The sequence below is a fragment of the Rhineura floridana genome, chromosome 8, assembly GCF_030035675.1.
Source record: "Rhineura floridana isolate rRhiFlo1 chromosome 8, rRhiFlo1.hap2, whole genome shotgun sequence".
NCBI classification, from domain to species: Eukaryota; Metazoa; Chordata; class Lepidosauria; order Squamata; family Rhineuridae; genus Rhineura; species Rhineura floridana.
Window position 1 is genome coordinate 121,595,675 of NC_084487.1, and position 26,189 is coordinate 121,621,863.

Here is a 26,189-nt window from a genome sequence, read left to right on the forward strand (position 1 = left end):
GATAGATAGATAGATAGATAGATAGATAGATAGATAGATAGATAGATAGATAGATAGATAGATAGATGTTCTTCTGTTTCTCTGAGATAGCAGTTGCCAAACTGCCTGTTTCCTGGCTGTATTTCAAGCTCTGCCCTTCTGATCTTTGGCTACATTTCCGTGAGTAGGCAGGGATCGTCTCCGAGCCATCAACACCTCATTCCATAGAATAATGGTTTGCTTTGTCAAGCATTAAATTGTGAGCGTACATGTCTTAAATATTGCAGTTCTGTTTTGTTTTTCCTGTCTCTATTTATGATAATTTTCTTAGATGTGGCCATTAAATTTGACCCCTTTTTCATATAAATTGTTGCAGAACAACGTCAGTAAATCATGGCTGGCATTTTTTAAAGATATGGTAATGAATATGTCAGTTATGGAAAGAAAAGAATTATGCTTAATATAAGGAAAATATCTAGAAGTTAAAAGTTCTAAGTTTGTATGTATTGTAGTTGTCAGCTATTTCAAAGGTTCAGGATGTGTGCAGTTACCTGGGACTTAGCATCATTAAACACATTGGGATTTAGTTCGAAATAAACTTTAGGAATGCCCAGCCATACTTTTATTCTCCCTGCAAGAAGCTTCTTCCTTTGTGGGTATTCCAAATTAGGGCTGGGTGAGAAATTCAATTCAGTTCTCATTTAAAGCCAAATCTATCACATTCTCACTTTCCAAAACAGTACGAGAACGGAAACACAGCCATCCTTTGAAATTTGCACTTCTCTGAATTTTGTGACACAGTTCTCCGACCAACCGATGTGAGCAAAAAGGAAGCTGGTGTGATGGATACCTACTGGACAGTGTCTAGGACACTAATCAGTAATTCACATTTACCCCGATATTTTTATTACTTGATAAAATATGGGATGAGAGGGATACTAAATAAAAGGATGGGTACAGATCCACATACGCACTCATGTAACCATTTAAGCTAAAACGATGAAGCTGAGGTTATCATACTTTGGACACATCATGAGAAGACATGATTCACTAGAAAAGACAATAATGCTGGGAAAAATGGAAATGAGTTGGACAGTGAAAAAAGCAGATAAGAGAAAAATCAACTCATTTGAAATGTGGTGCTGGAGGAATGCTTTGCACATTCCATGGACTGCGAAAAAGACAAATAATTGGGTGTTAGAACCAGAACTATCACTAGAAGCTAAAATGATGAAACTGAGGTTATCATACTTTGGACACATCATGAGAAGACATGATTCACTAGAAAAGATAATAATGCTTGGAAAAACAGATGGAAGTAGAAAAAGAGGAAGGCCAAACAAGAGATGGATTGATTCCATAGAGGAAGCCACAGACCTGAACTTGCAAGATCTGAACAGGGTGGTTCATGACAGATGCTCTTGGAGGTCACTGATTCATAGGGTCACCATAAGTAGTAGTCGAGTTGGAGGCACATAACAACAACAACCATTTAAAATGGTTGTGGAGGCAGCGGTCAGGATGATGCTCTGTAAAGAATATAGTATGACATCATCTTCCTGACTATCAGTAGTTTGGCCTGCATGCTGGACTATAGGATGGGTAGCAGTTCTGAAATTATTCTGAGGTATTTCTGAAATTATATGAACTCAGTTCACAAAGAAGTGTGTGTATGTGTGTTCAAGTCTCCTAGGGATAGTATGATGCTGGACTGATTGTCTTGGCTGTATCAAAGAACACAGATATAGCTGGTTACTAATTAATGTCTGTAGAGCATGCAGGAAAGTGAAAAGCTGCATTATTGAGAGTAATAGAACAACAAAAGGCAGAAAGTTCCTCCTTGTTTCAAGTTCTCAAGCATCTGGTAGCATATTAAGTACAACAAACAAATGTGCTGTGTCTAATTGCCACAGTTGCTCCTTGAGGCATTTTAACACTATTTCACAGAGAAACAGGGTTTTTTAAAATGTTCTGTTCAGCTGTTTTTATCTCCTAAATGAACAATGCCACTTAGTACACGTGCTGTGGGAGACAACTTTGAAATTCCAACTTTGGAATATTTGACAAAATATGTCCTGTGGCACTTTGTGTCAGAGAGAAACTCTTGCTAACGTGGCCTGGATATTGACTGTATGGTGCCAAATGATACTAGTATAATGCTCACCCTCTCATACAGTCCCTGAACGTCACTCGACTGCCCCCTGCTGTTATTTCAGATGCCATTGTTGAGGAAAACTACAATGCGCAATGAGACAGATGAAAATCTGTTTGTTCTGTGGGGCTGATTTTGAAGTGTTTTCAGTGCAAATGCACCTTTTATCTCCAGAGCTGAGTTCTAGAAAAAGGGTTTCTTTTATTATGACAGCCTTTGAAGAAAGCTGTTGCACAAAATAATATGAATTATATGGACTGGCACATGCATGTTGATTAGTTCTGGATGGAATGTGCATTCCACAGAAAGTAAGGTACCACTGTCAAAGCATTCCCTTGCACAACCTAATACACATTCAGCCCCTTTCCCTACTTTTTGCATAAGCTTGCACAAGAGGTAGTGCATCCAGCTGCCGATAATGTTTTCCCTGAATGGGAAGTAAAGCTTATAGAACTGGCCATAAGAAAGGTTCAGTGGCACAAGAATATCCACATCAGAAATTGAATCTGGCATATTACCAAGGGATACTGAGTTCTGCCAAGAATTGTTTAGTTAATGTTTAGTTAATGCAGCTCAGGATGTGGAATTCAGGAGCCATTCCCACTCCCACCAAATGTCTCTTGGCTTGTCACTGCCCCCCTTAGGATTGCCAGGTTACAAGTAAGGATGGAGGAGAAATTCAATTCCGTTTGCATTTATAGGCCAACCTAAGATTCACACTTTCCAAAATGATGCACAAACTGAAAAACAGCCATCCTTCCAAATGTGCTCTGAATTTTGCAAGGCAGTTCTCCAGAAGAGTGATGTATACAACAGCACATATACTAGGGTAAAGTGTGCATGTATTAGTGGAAAGAACATGAAAACATCCATTACATAGGGGAAATTATTTTGCAGAAAGGTGTACATCAGACAAAATTGCAAACAAAAATGTAAAGTAGGAAAATTTGTATTAAAATGCTGATAAATTTCTTGAAGACTTTCAAAAAATCACAAACGGATGTGGAAATGTGGAGAACTGGATTTCAGAATGGAAACATGAGAAACGGAGAGAAATTGAAATGAACAGATTCACCCATCCCTAGGCTGATGGCAGACTGCACAGCTGGCAGAATTCTCTCTTAAGAACATGAAAAGAGCCCTGCTAGATCGAGCCAATGACTCACCTAATCCAGCATCCTGTTCTCACAGTGGCCAGCCAGATGCCTATGGGAAGCCTGCAAGTAGGATCTGGGCACAACAGCCCTTCCCACTTGTGATTTCCAGCAGCTGGTATACAAAGGCATTGTGCCTCCAGCAGTGGAAGTAGAACATAGCCATCCTGGGCTCTTACTGGGAGGAAGTGCAGGATAATAATAATAATAATAATAATAATAATAATAATAATAATAATAAACTGTTGATAGATTTACCATCCATGGATCCTCTTTTAAAGCCCTCCAAGTTGGTGGCCATCACTATCTTCTCTTTGAGTCATAAAAGCACAGGAGCCCTCTCAGCATCTAGACTTGGTAGCCCTATGGCACCACCAGCTCCACCCTGCTTCTCTAGCTAACAGGACTCAAGGTTTGTCTCCAGACCTGTGTCTCTTCCATGTGCTCTTCCCTCAGGTTCAGTGCTGTCTTCCATCTCTTTCTCTCCCCCTCCCTTCTGAAACCTTACTGTCAGCTTCCCAGTTCTTAGCCTACTTGTGCAGCTCCTCTTTCTAGACGGACAGTGTTAAGTTTTTCTCCGAATCAAGCTCTCCACTTCTTCAGAAGCTACCTTTTGTTGCTGTGGACTTTGTTCCCTAGGTAGTCGGAATGCTTGCGTGAACATTTTGTGAAACAACTCAACTATCAGCGTGAGGGGCTTCACCTGATCATGGTGGGTCGAAAGGAAAATGGAAACATTTGATTTCAAAAATAGCCATGAACACTTGAATTCCTTGTCATGCAGACTGGGATGCAGGAGTCATGAACATTTGACTTGGAAATTTAAGGCCAGTAACCAAAGAAGAGGCATAAAGAGGGGGGGAAGTCTACGTGCTAGAAATATGATTTATTCAAGGCCTGATGTGTTTCAGAAAATAATCCTTCCTTGAGGGCACATTCTAGCAGCAATTCTCGAATGCAAAGGACACTGCAGCGCACCAGTGGGAAAGCTCTGGCTCGCAGGCCTAATCTAGCCTGCCACATTCCTCAGTCTGGCCTGCCAGGCTTGTCCCAACGAGCCTTGCCCACCTGCCAGTCATCCCACAAAATTATTGCTATTTTTGTCATTTTACCATGACAAATGGCTAAGATGGCACATCTTCTCTAATGACTAGTATCTAATCACTGAAGATAAGACTGTAAGGAGCAGGCAGAGGGATCTCTTATTTCCAATCTTAATGCTAAGCACCGCATCACTAAGATTAAAGACAATCCCTGTGCTTGCTTTTTACAGTCTTATCTTTAATTATTAGATTCTAGTCATTTAAGAGTAAAAGGTAGCATTTTCACCCATGCCTGCACTGGAGTGGGGGTGAGGCAAAACACTGCCTTTTACTCTTTATCTCCAATTTTAGCAGAGTGGTGTTTACTACTAAGATTGGGAGATAAGACCCCTGTTTAGATCCTCTCTAAAGAGCAGGCAGAGGGATGGATCTTTCCAGCCATCCCCACCCCAGTGCTGGAGTGGAGAAGGGTGGAAATTGTGTGTATGCATGGGTGGGTGGGTGCATGCATGCTTGCATGACTAGTGTATGTATGAGTGTCTGTGTATCTGTGTGTGTGTGAAAGGGAGAAAGTCTGTGTGCCTGCATGTCCGGTGCATGTGTATTTGTGACAACAGGGTTGGGGAGAATAGAGGGAATGCAGGTGGCCCCTGGAAAAGGTTGGCCAAGTTCAAATCCAGGCCTCTGGCTGCATAGGTTCCCCACCCCTGCTATAGTGACTCCTGATAGGCATCACGGTAGTGGCCCTTGCATTTGAGGATGCATGAATATGCCCTCCTGTTGATCATGCCACCTAGCACCACATATTCAAGGCCCCATTAGCATAGCAACCTATTCTTTGTACATCCCCTATCCATGATCCTTGCAAACTGCGTGTACAGAAGAGTCTGCATCAGGCCTTGTGCAAATGGGCTTTGGAACATGTGGAGGGGGGGACCTAGTAGGTACAATTCTGATTCCATCACCACTCACCCCCCTACACACCAATATTTGTCTACCCTTCATAAACATGAGCATTTGCACAGGGCTTCTGATTCATTCACTTGCATGTACTCTGCGTTGACAGAATAATTCATCTCTTCCATGCACCTTTCTTTTTATCCCCTTTGATGAGCTAGAAGGTGGAATAAATGAGCATCATACCCTGGCAAATGTGAACTGCAGGGAAAAATATACCTACTACTCTCTTCCATACAAGCTGACTGGGTGGCTGCTATAATGTTTTAAACATTTGCACACAACCTTCAAATTCCCAACATATTGTTTGTTTCTTTTCTTTTTGTAAAGCTGACTAATTTTGATGTTGCTCTTGATCCTGTACAGGTTAATGTATTGTTTGTTTCTCCAGTTACATGTTACCTTGATCTTCTCACAGTAATTGGCTTGTCTCAGTTGAGAAAAAAATTCCACTGTATGTTTTTGTTAAACAAACCTCCTCTTCACTCACCCTGAATACATTCTATGTTTTTATTTTTCTTCAGTGTGAATCATTGCTGATTACATAGCAGGTTTTCTGAACTCTGTAAATCTAGTTTCATTTCATGCTTTCTAGTCTTTTAGCGAGTGATGCCAATTCAAAGTCATTTAACAAACTTTTTTGGGGGGGGAGCTGTAATTCTCAAGATTCTCTTTCCAAGTTTTTCTAACTGTCAACAGCATTAATGTGTTGGAAGGAAAATGATATGGCACGTTTAAAGCAAATCCTAGTAGAGGATGCAGAGCAAACGTCAAACAGAGTTCTAGCTGATTCCAGTTGCCACCTGTACTAACAGTTTGGCTCAGCTCAGGATCAGACATCAGACAGGAAAGGCCAACCCTCTTTTACAAAAATATTTCTCTTTGCAGAATCAAAAATTGGTCCTTGACAAGCTTGCTTCCTGACTGTTTTCCCTGTGTGTATAACCAGCCCTCTTGTGACTAAAAATCAGCAGAGTTAGTGCAAGTTTGGCTTTCTTACATTCCTCTGAATATCTCTGTTGCATACGCCCTGCTTTTTCTGCACAGCAAATTTATACATTCAGCAGGATCAAGAACCTTTCTTGGCCTGCAATCACTTTAGCAGCAAGTTGCTTATTTGTTACTGTGGCTGGGGAAGAGGGAGCTTCCTGCGCACAGAAAGCTAGCATGTTAGGGATAACACTTCACCTTAGCCTTTTTGCCAGGACACTATTTTTCTATGTGCAGGGAAGTTTTGCTTTTATGAGCATGCATTCAAACATGGTCCCCTTCCTACCACAGACTGAAGTGAGAAGGGCTTGTAGCTCAGTGGCAGAGCATGTGCTTTGCATGCAGAAGGTCCTAGGTTCAATCCCTGCCATCTCCAGGTAGAACCAGGAGCGACTCCTGTCTGAAACCCTGAAGAGCTGCTGTCGCTCAGGGTAGACAGTACTGAGCAAGATGGACCAATGGTCTGAATCATATAAGGCAGCATCCTATGCTCCTAAGTAGTTCACTCCACAACAGTTTTAACACTTAACATTGACTCTCTTCAGACATTCCAGTCTCACGTGAGAGTGGAAATGAGTGCATTGTCTCTTCACCCTCCATTGCAACCCTCTTTTTGGTTTCACCATCTTGTTGGCAGCTGACTGTCTGCAGCAGGGAACTATCTCTACTCATGTAGGTAGGCTCCTTCCAGCAGTTTAGAAGCCTGGACGATCAGGGTACTAAATCATGCTCTCCAAAAAAGCCAGCAACGGTACAGGACAACAGGAGTGGCACTCAGAGTTAAAAATCAGATAAAATTACATTCAAGTTCCCATGAAATTTTACCTAAAGCAGGCTTGTAAATTTGGTGACTCTCTTCCTCAGCAAAACAAAATTCAGACAGAAACAAAATTCAAAGTGATTTTGATAAGCTGTAGCGTTGGGCTGAAAACAGTAGAATGAAATTTAACAGGGATAAGTGCAAGGTATTACACCTAGGAAAAATAAACCAAATGCACAGTTATAAGATGGGGAATACTTGGCTCAGCAATCCTACATGCGAGAAGGATCTTAGAATTGTTGATCATAAACTGAATACGAGCCAACAGTGTGATGTGGCTGCAAAAAAGGCAAATGCTATTTTAGGCTGCATTAACAGAAGTATAGTTTCCAAATCACATGAAGCGCTAGTTCCCCTCTGTTCAGCATTGGTTAGGTCTCAGCACTGCTTAGGTTGAGTACTGCATCCAGTTCTGAATACCACAGTTTAAGAAGGATGCAGACAAACTGGAATAGGTTCAGAGAACAACAAGGATGATCAGTGGACTGGAAACGAAGCCCTATGAGGAGACATGGAAAAATCTGGGCATGTTTAGCCTTGAGAAGACTGAGGGGAGATATGATCGCACTCTTCAACAATGGAACCAATTACCTAAGGAGGTGGTAGGCTTTCTAATGTAAAGGCATTCAAGAGGCAGCTGTATAGCCACCTGTCAGGTGTACTTTAAGTTGGATTCCTGAATTGAGCGGGGGTGGACTTGATGGCCTTATACGTCCCTTCCAACTCTACTATTCTGCTTCTGTAATTTCTGGGCAATTTCAAGGAAAGCCATCAAGACAAGAGGGGTTATGTTTAAGCCTAGTGCTCAATGAAGTAGTGTCCCTGTCACTTTATAAAGATTAAAAAGATTAATTTTATCCCACAAAACCCTTCAATGTTTTTTTTAACTGACAACAATGGTTGTTCATGTTCCTACACTGAATCCGGGACATGGTCTGAAGGTACATGAATTGCCATCTTGCTGAAGCTGCATACTTCTGGGTTTGGGTCTACTCAGTGCCTGTTAGGGACGGGCGAGAAATTTGATTCAGTTCGGATTTCAAGCTGCATCTTTCAAATTCACACTTTCTGAAACAATATGAGAACCAAATCAGCCATCCTTCAAAATTTGCACTTACTTGAATTTTGCAAATGCAGTTCATCAACCAAACAATGCTTACAAAAATGCATCTGTTAGGGGGAAACGTGCATAAAAATGAATATATGAGTGAAAATAACATGCAGAGATACATTATATGTTCAGAAATTGCTTGCAAAAATGTGTCCAACTACCTACAAAAATGTATTTATTGGGAGAAATTCACACTAAAATGCTAGAGAATTTTTATGAGGATTTTTTTAAAAAAAATCACAAATTGCTGCAGAAATGTGGAGAACTCAATTTAAGCTGAGAAAAATAAGAAACTGAGAGAAGCGAAACTGGCAGATCTTTCTGTCCCAAGTGCCTGTGTGGGGACTGCCTGGGAATCAATCACATGTACACCACCTTGAGTTCCATGAGCAAAGAATGGTGGGATATAAATGTAATAAACAAAATAAAAAATAGAAATCTATGCGGTGAAATCATTTGTAATATTTTTATACACTGCTGTCTTCTCGCCCTTGACACGTAATCATTTTGACCTGCATGATAAGTAATGGTCAGTTGTTATGTCCCTCACATGGAGCTGCCTCTCCATGATGATGAATTTGGGCTACCTCCATGTGAGAACCATAACAACTGAATAGAATTGCCCCTTAGATATGTGTGCAAGTCATAACATGAGTTGAAATATCTTGATTATATACTGTTTCTTGAAACTTTCACATCTGCTGCATCCAGCTTGGCCAGGATTGGCTTTCAGCTTGTAAAGATTAGTCGTAATTAAGTGCATTTGTGCCTTTATGAAAAATGTGTGCCTTTATGGGGAAAAAAGAATAAAAAAAGAATTTGAGAAGGAGCATCTGTGAAGATATCCTTCTGAGATCCTGCCCATCTTTTTCTAGGGTAGGAGGCTTCAGAATTACAGAGAAGCTTCATTGTCTGTCAAGAAAAATGTTTCAGGCGACAGCTTCTTAAGTTCAATCAGTGGGCAAGTCTGAACTCAAACTGGCTTAAGATCTTCAAGGGACATATTTCAAAGGTCCAGATATTTATTTCTGGTAGTTAGAAACTGTTCTGTTAAGAGCACATCTGGTTTTATGCCAGTGCGTAGTTAGAGGTTGATTTAAAGCAATTAGTGGTGACAAACCCACACCCCTAATGTCTTTAAGCAGTGGTGAAACTGTGGGTGTAGTTTGGAATGCCTTGGTGGTAAAAAAATATTTGCAAGCGGTACCACTATCACACCAGGTGTGTACTCAGGCAATGACTCCTTATGCTGCTTGTTAAGCCAACACTTCATGAGGGCAGCCGCTGATAAGAAGCTATTCAGAGGCAAAAGAAAAAGGCACATTTTGTTCACGCAAGTCCTTACATGCACATGAAGGGCTTTTGGGTGGTTGTATGTAATCTAGTTCTGTAATATGTACAAGACTGAAATACTTTTTTTTAATCTTAGAGGCCTGCAGTCAGAAAATTTGGGGGTTGTTTCAGATGCATACAGGAATTTCAGCACTGCAACCTCTAGCCTTATGCGCATAAGCCATATGCACATATCCTCTCTTCTCCTTTCCTGCAGCTATATAGACATGTCTTCTCTGCCCATTTCCTTTCTCCTCTCAGTCGTCTCCTCCTGACCTCATTCTCCTGTTCTAGCCATGTCCTCTGCCAGCCCTCCTCTCCTGGTCCCCCAAATTACACATTGCCATGAAATAAGTCATGCATTTCCAAGAAAGAGGGCACAGATTTGCACAAAATGTGCATATTCTAATTTACATGCATAGATTTAAAAATATTCTAAAATGTTTTATCATTGTTTTTAGAATTTTGTAAAAAAATGTTTTGAAATGTTTTAGATGGTTCTTCATTGCTTTTAAATGTTTAAGGTGGTTTAATTGTTTTAAGTACGATTTGTTTTAAATTGTATTGTTTTAACATTTTGATGTTTGCCACCCTAGGCTCCTTTGGAAGGAAGGGTGGGATGGTGGTGGTGATAGATACACATTTAGAAATAATTACTGTATTTTAAACAAAAATGTAATAAATCACACCAGAGTATGGAACAGGACTGTGAGCAGTTGACCTGTGAGCCTGCTTGCCCCTCATGCTGTTCAGGAGCATGCATGTGTGCTACACGCTCGTATTGCTGCCATCAACCAAGTTGGCGGCAGAGGCTTCAGCCCCTTAGGGAAACCTCGGCTGCCATCTTAATTGATGGCAAACCTGTGCGCGCTGCAAAAAACAGCAGAGAGAAAGGTAGGTGAAGTGGGAGAATGGTGGGCGGCTCTGAAGCTTCTGCCCTGCTATCCTGCCGCAGATTGTGGAAGGGGAGCACAGGGGCCCTGCAGCTGGTCAGCCACTGTGAGAAGAGGATGTGCTGGACTGGATGAGCCCACGTTGGCCTGATCCAGCACTTCAGGGCTCTTCTTAGGTTCCTAACCCACCATCCTCCATGAGGACTAGACAGCCACCCTTGATCCCTGGTGCTGCTCCCCCCCCAAGGACTGATAGGGCGCTGCCTAGATTAATCACCCTCTAATAGTCTCCCACCCCGCCCGTCCCAAAAACCAAAACTGAACCAAACCCTCCTCGCACACTTGGGTCAATGCAGGTGGGCACCCCCTCATGCCATACCTTCTTGCAGGTTGACTTCAGTTTGGGCTCCTGCCAAAAGAGCCCCCCTTCCCCCAGTTTCCCTTCTCCCTCAAACATGACTTGAGCCACCCCTGGCATCCTCTCCCCCCTCTGGAACTCCCCACACTCCCTTCGCATGTGGAAGGTCCCAGGTTCATCTCCAGGTGGGGCTTGGGAAGACTCCCTGCCTGAAACGCAGGAGAGCTGCTGCCAGTCAGTGTAGGCAGTACAGAGATAGATGTACCCAATGGTTTGACTTGGTGGCAGGCAGCTCCCTATGCCCCCCCTTCATTGACTGCACCTCATACACTGAGGCTCAGGTACATGGCCCCTCCTTTTGCCTTAAGATGCCGCTGGTGATGTGCACACACCATGCACTAATTAATGCATGGCATATCTATAATTATTATAGGTTTGTAGACTCTGTGGAACAACTGCGCTGGTGTGCTTTCTGGTGCTAGACTAGAAGAGATGTGTTCCATACTTGGGTTTAGGCCTCTAGTGCTTGGAGCACTCCAGGACAACACATTTTAAAATAAGAAGCTTGTGTGGGAGAGTGAATAAACCTAGAAAATGTAAACAGTGGAGGGGTTTTTAAATGAGACTAACTAGTGCTTCCAGCATAAGGAAAATATATTTCAGAAGTTCTGTAATTAATCTATAATATATCATTTATAAAATGTAAAATTTTATAGGAGTGCTTTAGATTTTAACATCACAGGATTTAGAAAAATGTTATTGGCTTAATCAGAGGGTAATGGGAATGTACAACGTGGTGTGTATAGTGCAAGAACTATTTCTCCTAAGGATTATCACAGTTACCTAAAATAATTCCTGCAGTACTTTGATCTTCATCAAATCTGAACTTCTAGGTATTTGTTGGATTTATTATCTGGATAGACCATATTTCATGCTCCTGTATTCCTCTAAGATGCAATGAGTGATTGAAATAATTCATTAATTTATATTATTTGGTGGAGCTAGTGTTAATGTTCATTTATTATTATTATTATTATTATTATTATTATAATATCCTGCCCTTCTTCCCAGCAGGAGCCCAGGGCGGCTAGTAAACAGGACAGATCTGTCCTTGAGAGAACCTCTCTCTCTCTCTCTCTCTCTCTCTCTCTCTCTCTCTCTCTCTCTCTCTCTCTCTCTCTCTCTCTTCACACACCCCTCCCAATATCCCTAGGTGTCCATCTATTGAAGTTTGCAAAGAATTTACTGCGTTCTTGCACAGAAGTCGAGAGAAGGTGTTTTGGACAGGAAAGGCATTTTTTGTTGTTTGAATGGTATGCTCCAAGCAACTGTTGTTGATACTTAATGTATCATGCTTTATGATGTCACTAGGGCCCGCCCCGTGATGTCACTAGGGCCCACCCCATGACATCACTAGGGCCCACCCCATGACATCACTAGGGCCCGCCCCATGACATCACTAGGGCCCGCCCCATGACATCTCAGGTTTTGGGATGCTTCCGACCTGGCAACCCTACTCCCAATGGAGATTGGGGCCCTGTGCTGTCTTCTAGCTGCTTTTTACCCCCAAAGGTGCTAGTTTGCTGCAAATAGCACTTTGGAGGCAAATAGCAGCTGGAGAAGTGAATTTGAGTAGTGAACTGTTATGGGACCCAGTTAAGAGTTTAAACATGTTCTGGATTGGGTCTCCATGTGGCGGCTTTTCCTTCAAAACAGAAGTAGTCAGCTTAAGCACATTTTTTTTAAAAAAAGCATGAATAATATAATATGTATGTCGCCCCCAATCTTGGATAACTAAGTGACATTATCAACTATGTGTACCTCTGTATGAACATATTAAGAAATGGGTTGAAAATAAAGCAACCAGAATCATAATGCTATTATATTACTCTATTGTGTGACTGCATTCAGAAGACTGTGTTTAGTTCTAGTTGGCCATATATATTCGTAACAGAGATGGAAAAGGTGCAGAAAAGAGCTATCTAAATTATCAAGGACTTGGACTTTGATCAAGGGATTGAAGCACCTTCCCCACAAGAAAAGGGTAAAATGGACTACATGTTGCTTGGCTTTATCCTTCAGGGCTTTTCTTGTCCTTCTCTTTCCTCTGATTCAACATTGCTGATGTTCATAGCACTAGTCATGCCTGACCAATAGTGTCACTTCCCTGTGCTCCTCTGAGATCGGTATTTGGCAATGGATGATGCACACTAAAGCCCACTAGGGCCGAAGAGGAGATTCCCATTCTCACATTCACTCCTGACATTCTCCAGGACATGAACTCAGTCTGCTGAGGGGAGTGGGGCGGGGACAGGGGAGGCTTCCTCACTGGCTTGCATTGCTGCCACCTTTCACACTCCTCAAGTACGTCACCATTGTCATTTAGAAAACGCACTTGAACTCACAGAATTCATTCTGTCACTCTGGGTGGAGGGAACTGGTTTTAACAGCTGGTACTTAGTGACTAGAAAGGCAGTGGCTGCTTGGGTGGAGAAGAAAGAAACTACATATTTCATTCCCTTGTTCTGAATAAACTGTGTGACTGTCAAGTGCTGGCTGTTGAGAAAGTTAGCCTTGCCAACTGTAACGGTATAATTGTTCCCAGCAGTTATGTTTTCCTGGTCCTGGTCCAAAGACTGCTCCTATGGTCCCTGTTTACCAGGGACAATCCCTGTTTTCTGTTATCTCTTTCATCTTTTTGAGTGATGTCGGGGGATGCATACACATGCGCTGCTCTCTTACAAGTCTCCAGAAGTTAAGTGTCTAACTGAAGCAGTGGTTGCACCTTGACTGTAGTGTGCAACCAGTTGCGCAAATTAGGGGTGGAGAACCTTTGCATATTGTTGGACTACAAGTCTCATCATCCCTGACCACTGGCAGTGCTGGCTGGGGCTGATGGGAGTTGGAATACAACAACATCTGCATATGGACACAAAATCCCTGTGCTCTGCTTCCCTTTCATACTCTCACTCAATTATCTATCCAGATAATGAATGTTTGCATCTATTCTGTATATCACAAGTTCTGTTCATGCCCTACTTGTGGGCTTCTATAAGAATCTGGTTGATTACTGTGAGAGCAGGATCTTGGACTGAATGTGCTGTTGACCTGATCCAGCAGGCTCTCTTATGTTCTTTGATGCATTGTAATATTAAACATTATATCAAGTGTTCTTAAGTTTTTTGTTTTAAGGAAACTAAAGAGTTTTCAGGCAGCAGTTTGCAGCACATAGCCGGGAAATGAAGAGGGAAGACAAGATGAGGTGTGGGTAAATCAAGGGCCACTTTTATTGAATAAAGCCAATTACATGCTTGATTGCATAGTATAATGATCTGCAGAGACAAGTGTGGAATTTATCTCATCCCCCATCGGGCGAGGGCATCCTGCTATGGGAAAAGGGGTGAGCCAAGCCCAATCCCCGCAGGGTGGCTAGGGAGGTCTTCCTGCTCCACCACCCCTTCAGGGCCGCACAACCTCTGAGTGGGTGTTACCGGTTAGCCCCAAAGGTGAGCCTTATCCTGCCAACTGGCCGCACAACCTGGAAGGCAGGCCTCAGAACCCACCGATCACCTTGAAGGGTGCCTAAGGGTGGTAACCAAACCCTACCTTGTGAAATTCCGCACCTATCCACCAAACGTGACCAAATAACGTATTTACAGATTAAACTACAAGGCCAGGCAACAAATCAGCCAAATCAAATTAAGCCAAATAAAGTTGAGCAAATCAGCCAAATTAGGAGAACAGTGCAGGGTAGGCAAAAAAACTTGCCAACAAACGAAGGCTGGTGAGCTAAAAATGTCTACTTGGCCCCGAAGCGACCAGTTATACCTCTACTGCCCTGAAGGGGGGAGGGTGGGTGGGTGTCGCGTGAGGCCAAAAAGAGGCCAGGGGGAGATGGAGCAGGGCTTAAATAGCCACCCTGCTCTGCCCCCTACGCGACAGGCGCATGTGGCCACGTCGCACCGAAGGTATGGGGTTTTTTGAAGCCGTGCCAGGTCTTCCCTGGCATGGCTTCAAAGGGCCATCATCGCCAGAGCCCTTGGGCTGACGATGGTGGGAAATGTAATGGTCGGGACGGGCATCTGTGGTAGCCTTTTGTGTTTTGAGGATAGTTAAGTGTTGCAGATATACAACTCTGTCCCTCTTTTGATCTCTGAACAGAGCAAGTTTGCTCTTCTCTGAATCCAAAAGAGAAGTAAAAACTTGTTTACAGAAGATTGGATTTTGATGTAATAGTCCCTGACCACTCTTCACATTTGGGCGTGTTTTTATTATAGGATCAATTCCAAGACTTAAGCAATTTCAAAGTGAGGAGAACAACTCAGAAAGAACTTTCTTTCTGTGGTGAGATAATTGTGCTCTGGTTTATACATTCAGTCACAAGTGGCGCTGAAAGAGTGTGATCGAGGAGCAACAGAACCTCCCTCCTGCCCTACACACACACAAACATAAACCATAAACAAGGCCCTCCACATGAATGTTCAGTCACGTGGAGGACCAATTGCTGTGATTTTCACACACAGAGATATACACAAACATTTTTTGAGGGGAAGTAATTTCATGGATGAGACCTTTCTCATGTGGTGGAAATGGTGTGGCACTGCAGAAGGGTTCACTCCATTTCACCCCCCCATGCTGTTTCAGTTGTTACTTCAGCTAACTGAATAAACTGGTGCTCAGGAAAATAAAAAATGCCCTATCTCCATAGAAATCTCCATGAAAGAAAAATATGGCAGGGGAGGGCCAGGCTGTGGGTGGAACCCATTTGTAACAATGCTTCATTTTGGAAGTTCAAAAGCAGTCTGTACTGATATAAGCCCCTCATTGTGTATTTGTATAGGTTCTACTGACTTTCTCTGTTTGGAGACATTTCTTACATCACTGTATGTGAGGAGTAGCCAACATGGTGCCCTCCAGATGTGGACTACATTTCCCATCTTCTCTGACCGTTGGCTACTCTGGCTGGGTCTTACTGGAATTGTGGTCTGCAACGTCTGGAGGATGCCTCATTGGCTACCCCTATCGTACACCATAATTGGATGTTGGTCTTGAGACTGGGAATCTCACATTTCAGTTCTAAAATTAATTTGAAAATATGTTTCAAGCCCCATTTATTTCAATGGGGTTTACTTTGAAGTGTTTAAAATTTGGGGTTGGGTTCAAATCCTGGCTCTCCAATGATTCACCTTTCACTATAGGCTACTTTTGTTGATTTACCTATAGGGGAGAGGCTATACATAATGGGGCAATGAGGGTGCACCTTCTCGCTCTACCCATTGGGCAGGCCCATCCCTTCTCAAACTACAGATGTCTATGTGTGGGTGTAGTATGGGTTATAGGCCAATATAAGTAAAATTCAACCCATGTAGACCCAAACTACAAATAGATTTCTCACCTACAGTCCAGTATTCAGTTGTGAGGTTTGGACCTCTGTGCATTTCTATTTATGCTCTATGCATAAGTTTCACCCATAGCTGGACATCTCAGCAGTGGGATAAGTGTGCCTGGTGGGGAGAATGGGAAGGTGCATTTACATGTCTATACCACACTACTAATTTTGAAAATTGTCTAAACCAGCCTAGACTCTCAGTTAATGTCAGTTCTCTTACAGTAAAATGGAACATTGTTGTATTGTAAAGATTGGGTGAGTATAAATGTAATCAGACAGATACTAGTTGCAGCTGGTAGAATTATACAATTTCCAGATCCTATCAGAGATAGGTTTCTGAATTATCAAGTATTGAATCCCTGCCTGTACTTAGTGAAGTGGCGCCCTGCCATAGAATTACGTAAGCGCCTTTAGGCTACTCTTGCACTCATCTGGGTATTAAAAATGGACACGAATAACTAGGATGATTCGGTCCAGTTCCTGGCTTAGTATTAGCATGCATAATGCTCTCTGATCAGTGCCAGATCTTAAGTGCTGAAGTTTGTCCAAAACCGTGAGTTCCTAACAAAGTTTAAATTTGAGATATCTTCCAAATGGCATATTTGGTATTGGAAGAATGTGCTTAGAGTTGATTAGCTCTTGTCTCTGTTTAAAAACTCTGCGTCACAAAGGGAATCTGCAAACTTAAAAGAAGCATCTTAAACACATTATAAATTGTCTGTTTGTTAGATATGTGCAGCTCCTCTTTCACAGATTATGTTACAGCTCCACCTGGCAGGAAATATGGGGATTATCTAGTTAATATGGGAAGATTAAGGCTAAAATTCTGGAACCGTTCATATCCACTGGGACCATATAAAGGTGGTTTCAGCATTATGGTCCATATTTAGCTATAATAATTATTTTAAAGGGGTAGTACTCATCAGCTGGGTGGGGAAGGATTTCTGGATGTTGTATGAATGTTGTGTACTTTTAATGGGATGTTGAAGAGCCAGGGGATTCTGAATGAAGGTGTCTTTTTTTCACCTTCTCTATCCCCTAAACTGCATAGCACAACGCTCAGTTAATTTCATGTCATAAATCAAGTTCTCATTTCCTGGTATCATGTGAGTTCAAGCATTCTGTAGCATAAATTGTACTTATATTAAGGAGACCACGGTCCCATTCTCTGCTGTCCCTTTATCCACTGGTACACATAGCACAAGATTATCTTTCACCCTTACTTGTGCATCTTTGAAATGGAAATATTAAAGGATTGTACCATAGACATATGTGACATCATCCAATTTACATTTATTTTTCTGGACCATGGATGACCGTCATCAAGCCCTCTATCCAATATGAGTGTGTCCTGTAGCAGAACTGTAACTGCTTTGTTTAATAATCCTAGAAGGAATTGCTTTTGCCTTCTTTGCAGCAACATTGTTCCATTATCAGACAGCAATCTTGTGACTGTAAAAGGCAATCCATAGCTTTCTAGCTGATACGATTCCAGGATATATCAGTAGAGGGAAAAGGTTTAGCTGCTAAGAAACTGCAGTATTTGCAACCCTCTTTTTTGCCTTCCAAAGATTCTTTACATAGAATCCAAGTCAATTTAGCACCACCAAATTCAGCCACCATTACTCCCCACACACACACACACACACACCTTTCCCAAACTATGTTTGTGAGGAAACACAGGCTGGAATGCTCATGGCAGCAGAAGCCTCAGGCTTAACACCTGGGTGATCACAGGAGCACCCAATGACTCTGGGAAGCAAGGACAATTGAAGCCCTCTAAGTGCCGGTTGCACAAAGAGGCACCAAGATACAAATACACTCAGCCATTCTTCAGAGATAGCACAGTTCCTCCTGCTCCATCCAATGTTAACTTCTGCAGCGTACAGCTTTTTCGATTTTATGTTGGCTTTCCATGCGATTTAGACCTCTGGCCTTGCAGGCTTCTAACTTGATCGGAGAACCTACGTGTGAAGAGAAGGTTCCCTACTGCAGAAGTTATCCCTCGACACACGAGGGGCAGGAAAGAAACTTTGTGTCCACGTTGCCCCTTTCCACAAGTCATGCATGGAGTGCCATAGTTCCTAATGCTGCCAAGAATTGGTAGACACTACTGTGCATGGTTTCAGGAGCATTTGGGCTTTAAGCCTGAGGTCTCCACTGCAGAAAGGCCTCCCTGCTGCTTTCCTTTCTCACAAGGTTGAGAAAGCAGAAGGGTTGGTGGTAGCAAGGGTGTGGAGGCCCAAACGGACTCATTTGAATCAGAGCCTGGGGAGGCTGCCCAGCACTATTTTAATCTTTAAAATAGTGCATGTTTTGATTGCATGAAGTGCCTAAATGTATTCACCTACTCATAGCTAGGCACCCCTTTAGAGGTATCCACACACAATGCATGGACGTTCAGACATGGGAACAATGACATACATGATATCAGGGTAGAGGGGCAACTGATGCAAGCAATGTAGAGGGTAGGATATGTGTGATGCTGGAGACTGGGGCAGGGGTTAGGCCGTGCTTGCCATTAATCATGTGCATAATGTATGGTGGAAGCTTGACTGTAAATTCCTTTTGCGTGTCTGAATGAGGAATAGCTGGGACTGGGACTCTGTGGTTTTCGTGAGTGTTGAAAAAACTGCAGCCATATCTGTGCATTTCTTGCCTTGTGCAAATGGTCACAGTGTGTGGCCCTTTGACATATGAATGCGCAAACCTAATTCTATCATCGGAACTGTAGGAGTCAAATAAAGCAGATAATGCCCACTGCTAGTCAAACATGTTGTGCCCCTTCACTCGCTACACGTGCACTCTGCCACAAAGTCTTGGCTACTTGTCTTACTACCCTCTCTTCATTTGTCATTCTGATTCTTTGGCTTTTTTATTTTCAGACATTGGCATTTTTGGGAGGGATAGGCAACTTTGACTGTGACTTTATCACGTTTGTATCAAGCTAATAGAAAATTTAAGTATGTATGTGTACATAGAATCACCTCTTGAATTTAATTTTTAAGAATCTAAAGTAGAAGCTTAAATGCCCCTCTTCCCCCTACACTCACACTCACACACACATATATAACACCATTTGAAACTGAATAGATAGTCCATCTTTGCAGGTGTAACCAATATTGATTATTAGTTAGGTAGACCAGTATAATACCTGAAAAAATGGACTTTCTGTCTACGCAGTAACAGAGGCAAGGAAGCCACATTGAAATAGCTAATGGCAGCTGCAGTGCCTTCAATGTCCTTTCCAGTGGTCATGTTTTAGACTATAAATTTGCTTTTATACTTCACTAACCAACCCCCTTCACTAACCAACCCCCTTTTGATATAATTTTCTATGATGCTACATTATTATTATTATGGCCTATGGCCCAAAGAAATAAAAATAAATGAATGCATTATTTCACATGCTGGCTACAGTCCCTCCCCCCCTTTACATTTTACTGTATATGTTGCCACAGTTCCAGCTAGACGTCTTCCACCATAAACAGATTTTATGTCACTCAAGAGTCTGGATAAGAGGACTTAATGCAAGATGTCTGTGTATGTTTTAATATTATTTTAATATGTTACTCTTTTGTTGATGCAAAAGAAACAGTCTCCTGGCACCATAAAGGACAACACATTTTATTATGGCATAAGCTTTTGTGTCCACTTCATCAGAGCATTACTACCTTTCCTGTAACAACCTCCGGAGGGCAGTGTCTATTAACTATTGAAAAAATGCAGTTAAGAAGCACAGTGAACATCTGTCTTGACTAAATTCAGATCTGCTGGACAATTGGGGCTGAAATGTACATATATTTAGCTGGGAAGGGCAGGATATTATTATTATTATTATTATTATTATTATATAGCAGCCAGGTTCTAAACATTGTCTACCTTCAGTGCCAGAGTAACATCCTTGAAATGCTAACAGAATTCCAGTGTGATTAATTCTGTAATGGGAGGGGGACCCTAATTCACATTGTTTTAGCTCTGCTTGGTGATAGTGATATACAAACTTATTTAAAGAGCGGTCACAGTGCCATCCTATATATGTCTACTCAGAAGTAAGTCCAGTAAGTGTGTAATAGGACTGCAGCCTCAGTTACTTAGAAGTAAGCATCGGAAGGCTTTCCTGTGGATTTCATAATCCCACATTTCTCTGGTAACATCACACATATAAACTGCTGCATCCTTATAAAAGAGGCAACTAAAAATGTTTGTATACTCCAGTCCTTACAGGGTATGTTGTCATTTCCCTCTATGTAGCTTATTGCCAACTGATTTGTGGATATAAGGACCCATTTCCCATATTAACTTAACCCAAATGGTGTTTGCATTTTGACCAATTTGTAGGGCAGTACAATATCTCAGAGAGGAGGTCAGGTCTCCTGCTCCCCTGGTGCATTCACTATAGCTGCCCAATTTCCCTACTTTTTAAAGTTTGATAGAAATAGCTGTGGGCTATTGGTACGTTCTTAAACCGCAAGGTTTTTTGCTTATTAGTGAATTAATTTAATGTGATATAGCCAAAATAATATTTTAACTCATCAGTTTTACATGAGAAATAGGCCTTGGGAATGGGCATTCCACATGGTAACATCTAATCTGTGCCATTGTTTTTTTCCCCCTAGCCTTTCAGCTAGAAGGGTAAATCGTGATGATCACACATGAAGAAGCAATAGTAGGGAGCATTTAACATGTGAAACAGATTATGTGGTAGGCATGGTTTGTGATGACCTTAGTCTGATAAAAGTGACTGTGAAAACAAGACTGCAGTCCCAGTTTCACATGTGACTTGAATGCAGGTCGAATACTGAGTATCAGCTGAGATTTTTCCAGTATCTGAGAGGGTGCGCCCAAAGTAACATCTCGATCAAAGACTCCAAACGTTTTTAAAATATCAAGGAAAGAAATGAGATAGTGATACAAGAAATGACATGTTAGTAGGGATGGGAGATATATTAGATTCAGTTTGCATTTAAAGATAAATCTATCTAATTCACACTTTCTGAAACTGTGTGAGATCATCCTTCGAAGTTTGCATTTTTTTGAATTTTGAAGTCCTGCAGCCAAGAAAATACCATACAAAAATGCATTATATTAAATAAAAGTGCTTTGCAAAACTGTGTATGTGAAATTGCATACAAAACGTTTATATAAGAAGAAATTTGCATAAATGCTAATGAATTTTCATGACGACTTTTATTTGTGGAACTTAAAGCTGGAAAAAGGAGAAACAGAGAAAATTTACAGATTCACCTACATGTTAGTTAAAAGTACAGGAAGAAATGTTTTTAATGAAAAATTAGTTAAATTACAAGAAAACTATAGTGAAATATATGAAGGCAGCCTTGCACATAAGTCAGTGTAAATTTGTCAAAGGTGTTTTTATCAATCTGCCCACAGATACCTGTGTTACTCATTTGTAGCTTAAGACAGCTCTTTTATAATGTAATCAGTCATGTATATCGCTGCTCAGAAATAAGTTCCACTTAATTCAGTGGGGCATACTCCCAGTTAGTTGATATAGCATTGCAACTTTAGGCAGCAATCCTGGACAAACTTCCTGGGCATAAGTCACATTGAACTTAATTGGATTTACTTTTGAGTAGATGTGTATGGGATGACACTGTTGATTTTTTTCCATACTAGGACTAACCTTTAGCATGGGACCCACTTTTAAAGTTTGGACTGTATATGTCCATCTTTCTCTGTTTTCTTTTTTTCCCCTATCCCTCTCTTTTCTTCTCTCACTTCCTTTCTCTTTTTCCCCTCTTAGTCTGTCTTTCTCACTCATTCTCCTCTTAAGGAGACTGAAAAAAACAATGAAAATGATGGTAGTGCCACTGGTGCAACCTTAGGTTGGTGTATTATTTTATTGTGTGTCCTGACTAGGGTGGGGCGAGAAATTCCATCCAGTTCACATTTCAAGCCTAATCTATCAAATTCTCACTTTCCAAAACAATATGAGAACCAAAACATGGCAATCCTTTGAACTTCACAGTTACTTGAATGTTAAACGCAGTTCACCAACCAAACAATGTTTACAAAAATACATATGTTAGGGGAAAGCATGCATATAAATGAATATATGAGTGAAAATAACATACAAAGATGTATTATATGGCAAGAAACTGCATGCAAAAATGTGTACATTAGTCAAAACTGCCTACACAAATGTGCATATTGGGAGAAATTCACACTAAGATGCTGAAGAATTTTCATGAGGAAATCTTAAATTGCTGCAAAAATGTGGAGAACTGAATTTAAGATTGGAAACTGAAAGAAATGAAATTGATCGATCTTTCCATCCCTAGTGCTGATCCAGTAGTTGAAGACCCATTGCTTTTGAAGATGAAGTGATCTTTCTAAACTTTCTCTGCCTGATTGCCTGTAGATAAGGAATAGAGAATCAATCAGCTTAGGTTATCTCAGTTTCTCAGTTTCCAAATTCATTTCTCCATATTTCTGCAGCAATTTGCATTTTTTTTTGAAAAAATCCACATGAAAATTCTTTAGCATTTTAGTGTGAATTTCTCCTAAAACGGTATGCAGTTTTGACTATGTACATATTTTTGCAAGCAATTTCACCTGATACCATGCATTTTTGTATGCTATTTTCATTAAAACATCAATTTTTATGCACATTTTCCACTAATACATGCATTAATTGTAAACATTGGTTGGTTTGGAAAACTGCATTGCAAAATTCGGGTAAGTGCAAATTTTGAAGGATGGCTGTGTTCCAGTTCTCCTATTGTTTCAAAAAGTTTGAATTTGATAGATTCAGCTTTAAATGTGACCTCAGTTGAATTTCTCCCCATCCCTACCTGTAGCTGATTTTTACTCAGTATAGACATCCAGGCTAATAGATATTTCGTAGCCTATAGGCAGCTAAAGCTTCACGGCTCTTCTCTCATGTATTTATTGTTCAGTGTCCCAGCAAAACATATGACCCATCAATCAAGTCCACCAGAGATTTTCCTGATGATGTCATTAGCTTCATAAAGCGTCATCCAGTGATGTATAAATCAGTCTACCCAGTGACCAGGGCACCTGTGTTTACTCAAATCAATGTGGACTACAGGCTGACTCAGATTGTGGTGGATCGTGTCATGGCTGAAGATGGCCAATATGATGTCATGTTCTTAGGGACAGGTAAGATGTATCTAATTTTCTCCTTTATTTCCCATATATAGTTCCATGTTCCTGTAAGATACCATATATATTGGTTAATTCAGTTTCCTCAGCTCCCCAGACTCTCTGCTTGCAAAGTGATAAACAGGTCTTGCTGATACATCCCAATGTATGTCTTTCAATGGCAGGATGTAGCTCAGAGAACTAAATAAATATTGCACAGTACCTTTGGGACTTTAATTGGGGTTGAGGCAAACAACCACAGTTAGCACATGGTTGAAAACATATGTCTGTATGAGTGAACTAGCTTTCATTCTTCAGGTTTGCTCTTCATTGCAATAGTTTTTTCCAGGTTATAATGCAAAATATAATCAGTAGGTGGCAGTCCAGAATTTCAACAGAGAGAAGAGTACTACCTGCAGTATATAAATTGTTGAAAATTGAGCTTCCTAAGTGAAGCATGACATACATAATTTTTAACAAATTTAAAACCTGTACTGTGGAAAGTCAAGCGAGAAGCAACATTCTCTGCCTGTAGTGCTTACTTCTGTGCATTGGATTGCACTATCAGTGTCCTTTTTTTTTTTAACTTACTATGGGTTTTAAACATCATGGAATAAGATTGTAGGAACAATCAGTTTAGCCCAAAGAGAAAATTCCGCAGTGGTGTAAACTGCTTGCAATGAATGATTCAATTCAGAAAGACTTTTGTCCAGCCTCATTTCCCAGTCACTCAGTTCCAGGATCTTTGTTTAATCACTGCCATATATATGCCCCATGTGTAGCCTTGGAATATAACATGGTGAGAAGGGATATTTTTTAAAAAATCATATAGGATAATTGATTCCAATGCCTGGGGAAATCTGAACTAAATTAATTATATGTCTGTTCCCATCTTCATGACCAAAATTCTAACATTCTTGTGAGTTAGATCATAGTTTACTCTCTTCATTTCACAAATGGACAAATGAAAATGATTTCCCAAAAGCTAATTCAATGACTCTGTATGCTGTGGACTTAATTTGACTTGGTGAAATTTGTTTGAGTGCACATCTTGTATAGATTCTCCATGATGAAATTACCATGGTTTCCAGAATAAAGATATACACCGAGACAGATATTTCCACACAGGATGCATTAATAGAGCTTGTGACTATTTAAGGGTGGTCAAGTAAACATGGAATTTCACATGGGGCTCTGCTAGTGCATCCAGTGTGGAAATATGGCAATCCTGTATCAAATTCTCTCTTTTTTTAACATTTAGAGAGATCTACTGTCTTGTTTCCCATCCAGCAGCAGTCAGTAATACAGACAAAATGAAATGCATGAAGCAATGACATCACAGCATGAGTGTGCCTAAAAAATTGTGGAGAGAGAGAACTCAACACAGGACTCTTGTGCTCAGTGGCACCTCCAAGTCGGTTGCCATATCTAAAGAAGGTGGAAAATATTAATGTAAAATCTGAAATAAGCCATTGATTCTCAGCTATGTTCCTTTCGTTTAGATGTAGGAACCGTACTGAAAGTGTTGAGCATAAACAAGGAGAAGCGAGACATGGAGGAGGTGGTCCTGGAAGAGCTGCAGATATTCAAGGTAAGATCACAAGCATCATTCAAGTACAGTTTAAGGAAAGTGAAACTCAATGGATTTCAGTCTTCAAAATTACTTTCATGAAAAAGAATTATTGGGGTGGATTTTCATTTTGGGTTCCTCGTGAATAAGTAAAGAAAATAAACCACATAAACAAAAACCTAGGATTTACCAAAGTTTTTTTTAAAAAAAATGATATATGAACTGTATTAAGGGAAAAGAAACTCCAAATGCTTACGACAGAATTGCCACTGAAGTGAAATTTGAAGTGAATTTGGAGGTTCCTGCTTAGGCAAAACATCTATATTAGTGTCAAGATCAAACTGGGGATGAGCGGGGAAAGGCACAATCCCAAAATAGCAGTTTTTGCTCTGGGCTGTTGATCAAGAAAGTTCCTTTGCCAACAACTATGATGTAATTAGATGTTCTTGATATATTTGCCATGCACTTGTGTCACGATTCTTAGAAAGTCAGCTTTAGATCAAACCTTTTGCCTCCCCACAATTTAAGTAGCTTTGAAATCAGGTATGATGCCCTTGTCCTAAACCTCTGTGGAAAAAATATTTTCGCCAAGTAAATTTCCCCATGTGCATTTGATACCTTGACTATAGCGATGGAATACTCCTTGTTTCAAAGCTCCCAATGTCATCTTTCTGCTGCCATGGACACCAATTATAAATATCACTTTGAAAATATCAAGAGTGCTCAGCAGGCTGCCAAGTAATCAGGAATTTCCGAGCATGTACCAATTTGCTGCATACTTGCAACATCACGTCAAAGGGAAAGGCGCCATATCAGATTTAATACCAAACAGGGCTATTAGCTCAGCAGATGTTCCTCCACGTTATAAATTTTACATATTTTTACTTACAGAAAAAAAGGGAAAAGTAACTGTAGTTTGTTTATATTCTTACAAAGCTGCAAGAGTGACATAATTTGATGTTGGTGTTTCCAAGAGCCAGCTCAGATGACCAGTAGGCAGGTGGTGGGTGCTTTCTTGCCTTCAACCAATGCAGTCCCATTTGCAGTCATCTTCACGGTTTGCCTTGAGGAAATAGTTATTCCCCACCCCCACCACCCCATTCCTAAAAAAGATAGTTCTCACAACCCTGAAGAGTGACTGGAAGTGATGGTTTGTATTTTTGAATGGGTGATCACTGAACAAGCATCAGAGACAGAGCATGTACTTGACACCATGTCCAACTCAATTTTCCCCAGGTAGTATGCCATCATCCAAAGACAGGAGTGCACAGAAAAGACTTGAGCTGCTCCTTCTGATCCTCACTCCAGTCCAT

General features: G+C 41.0%; 1 protein-coding gene across 3 annotated transcripts in view; it reads left to right on the top strand.

Moving 5' to 3' along the window:
• SEMA3D (semaphorin 3D) overlaps positions 1–26,189 on the top strand; it is a 241,906-nt gene that overhangs the window by 182,981 nt on the left and 32,736 nt on the right. For all 3 annotated transcript variants that reach the window (XM_061582310.1, XM_061582313.1, XM_061582312.1), the window contains 2 exons: positions 23,102–23,324; positions 24,809–24,897. In XM_061582310.1, coding sequence (XP_061438294.1) covers positions 23,102–23,324; positions 24,809–24,897 — 312 coding nt within the window. The remainder of the gene's footprint in view (positions 1–23,101; positions 23,325–24,808; positions 24,898–26,189) is intronic.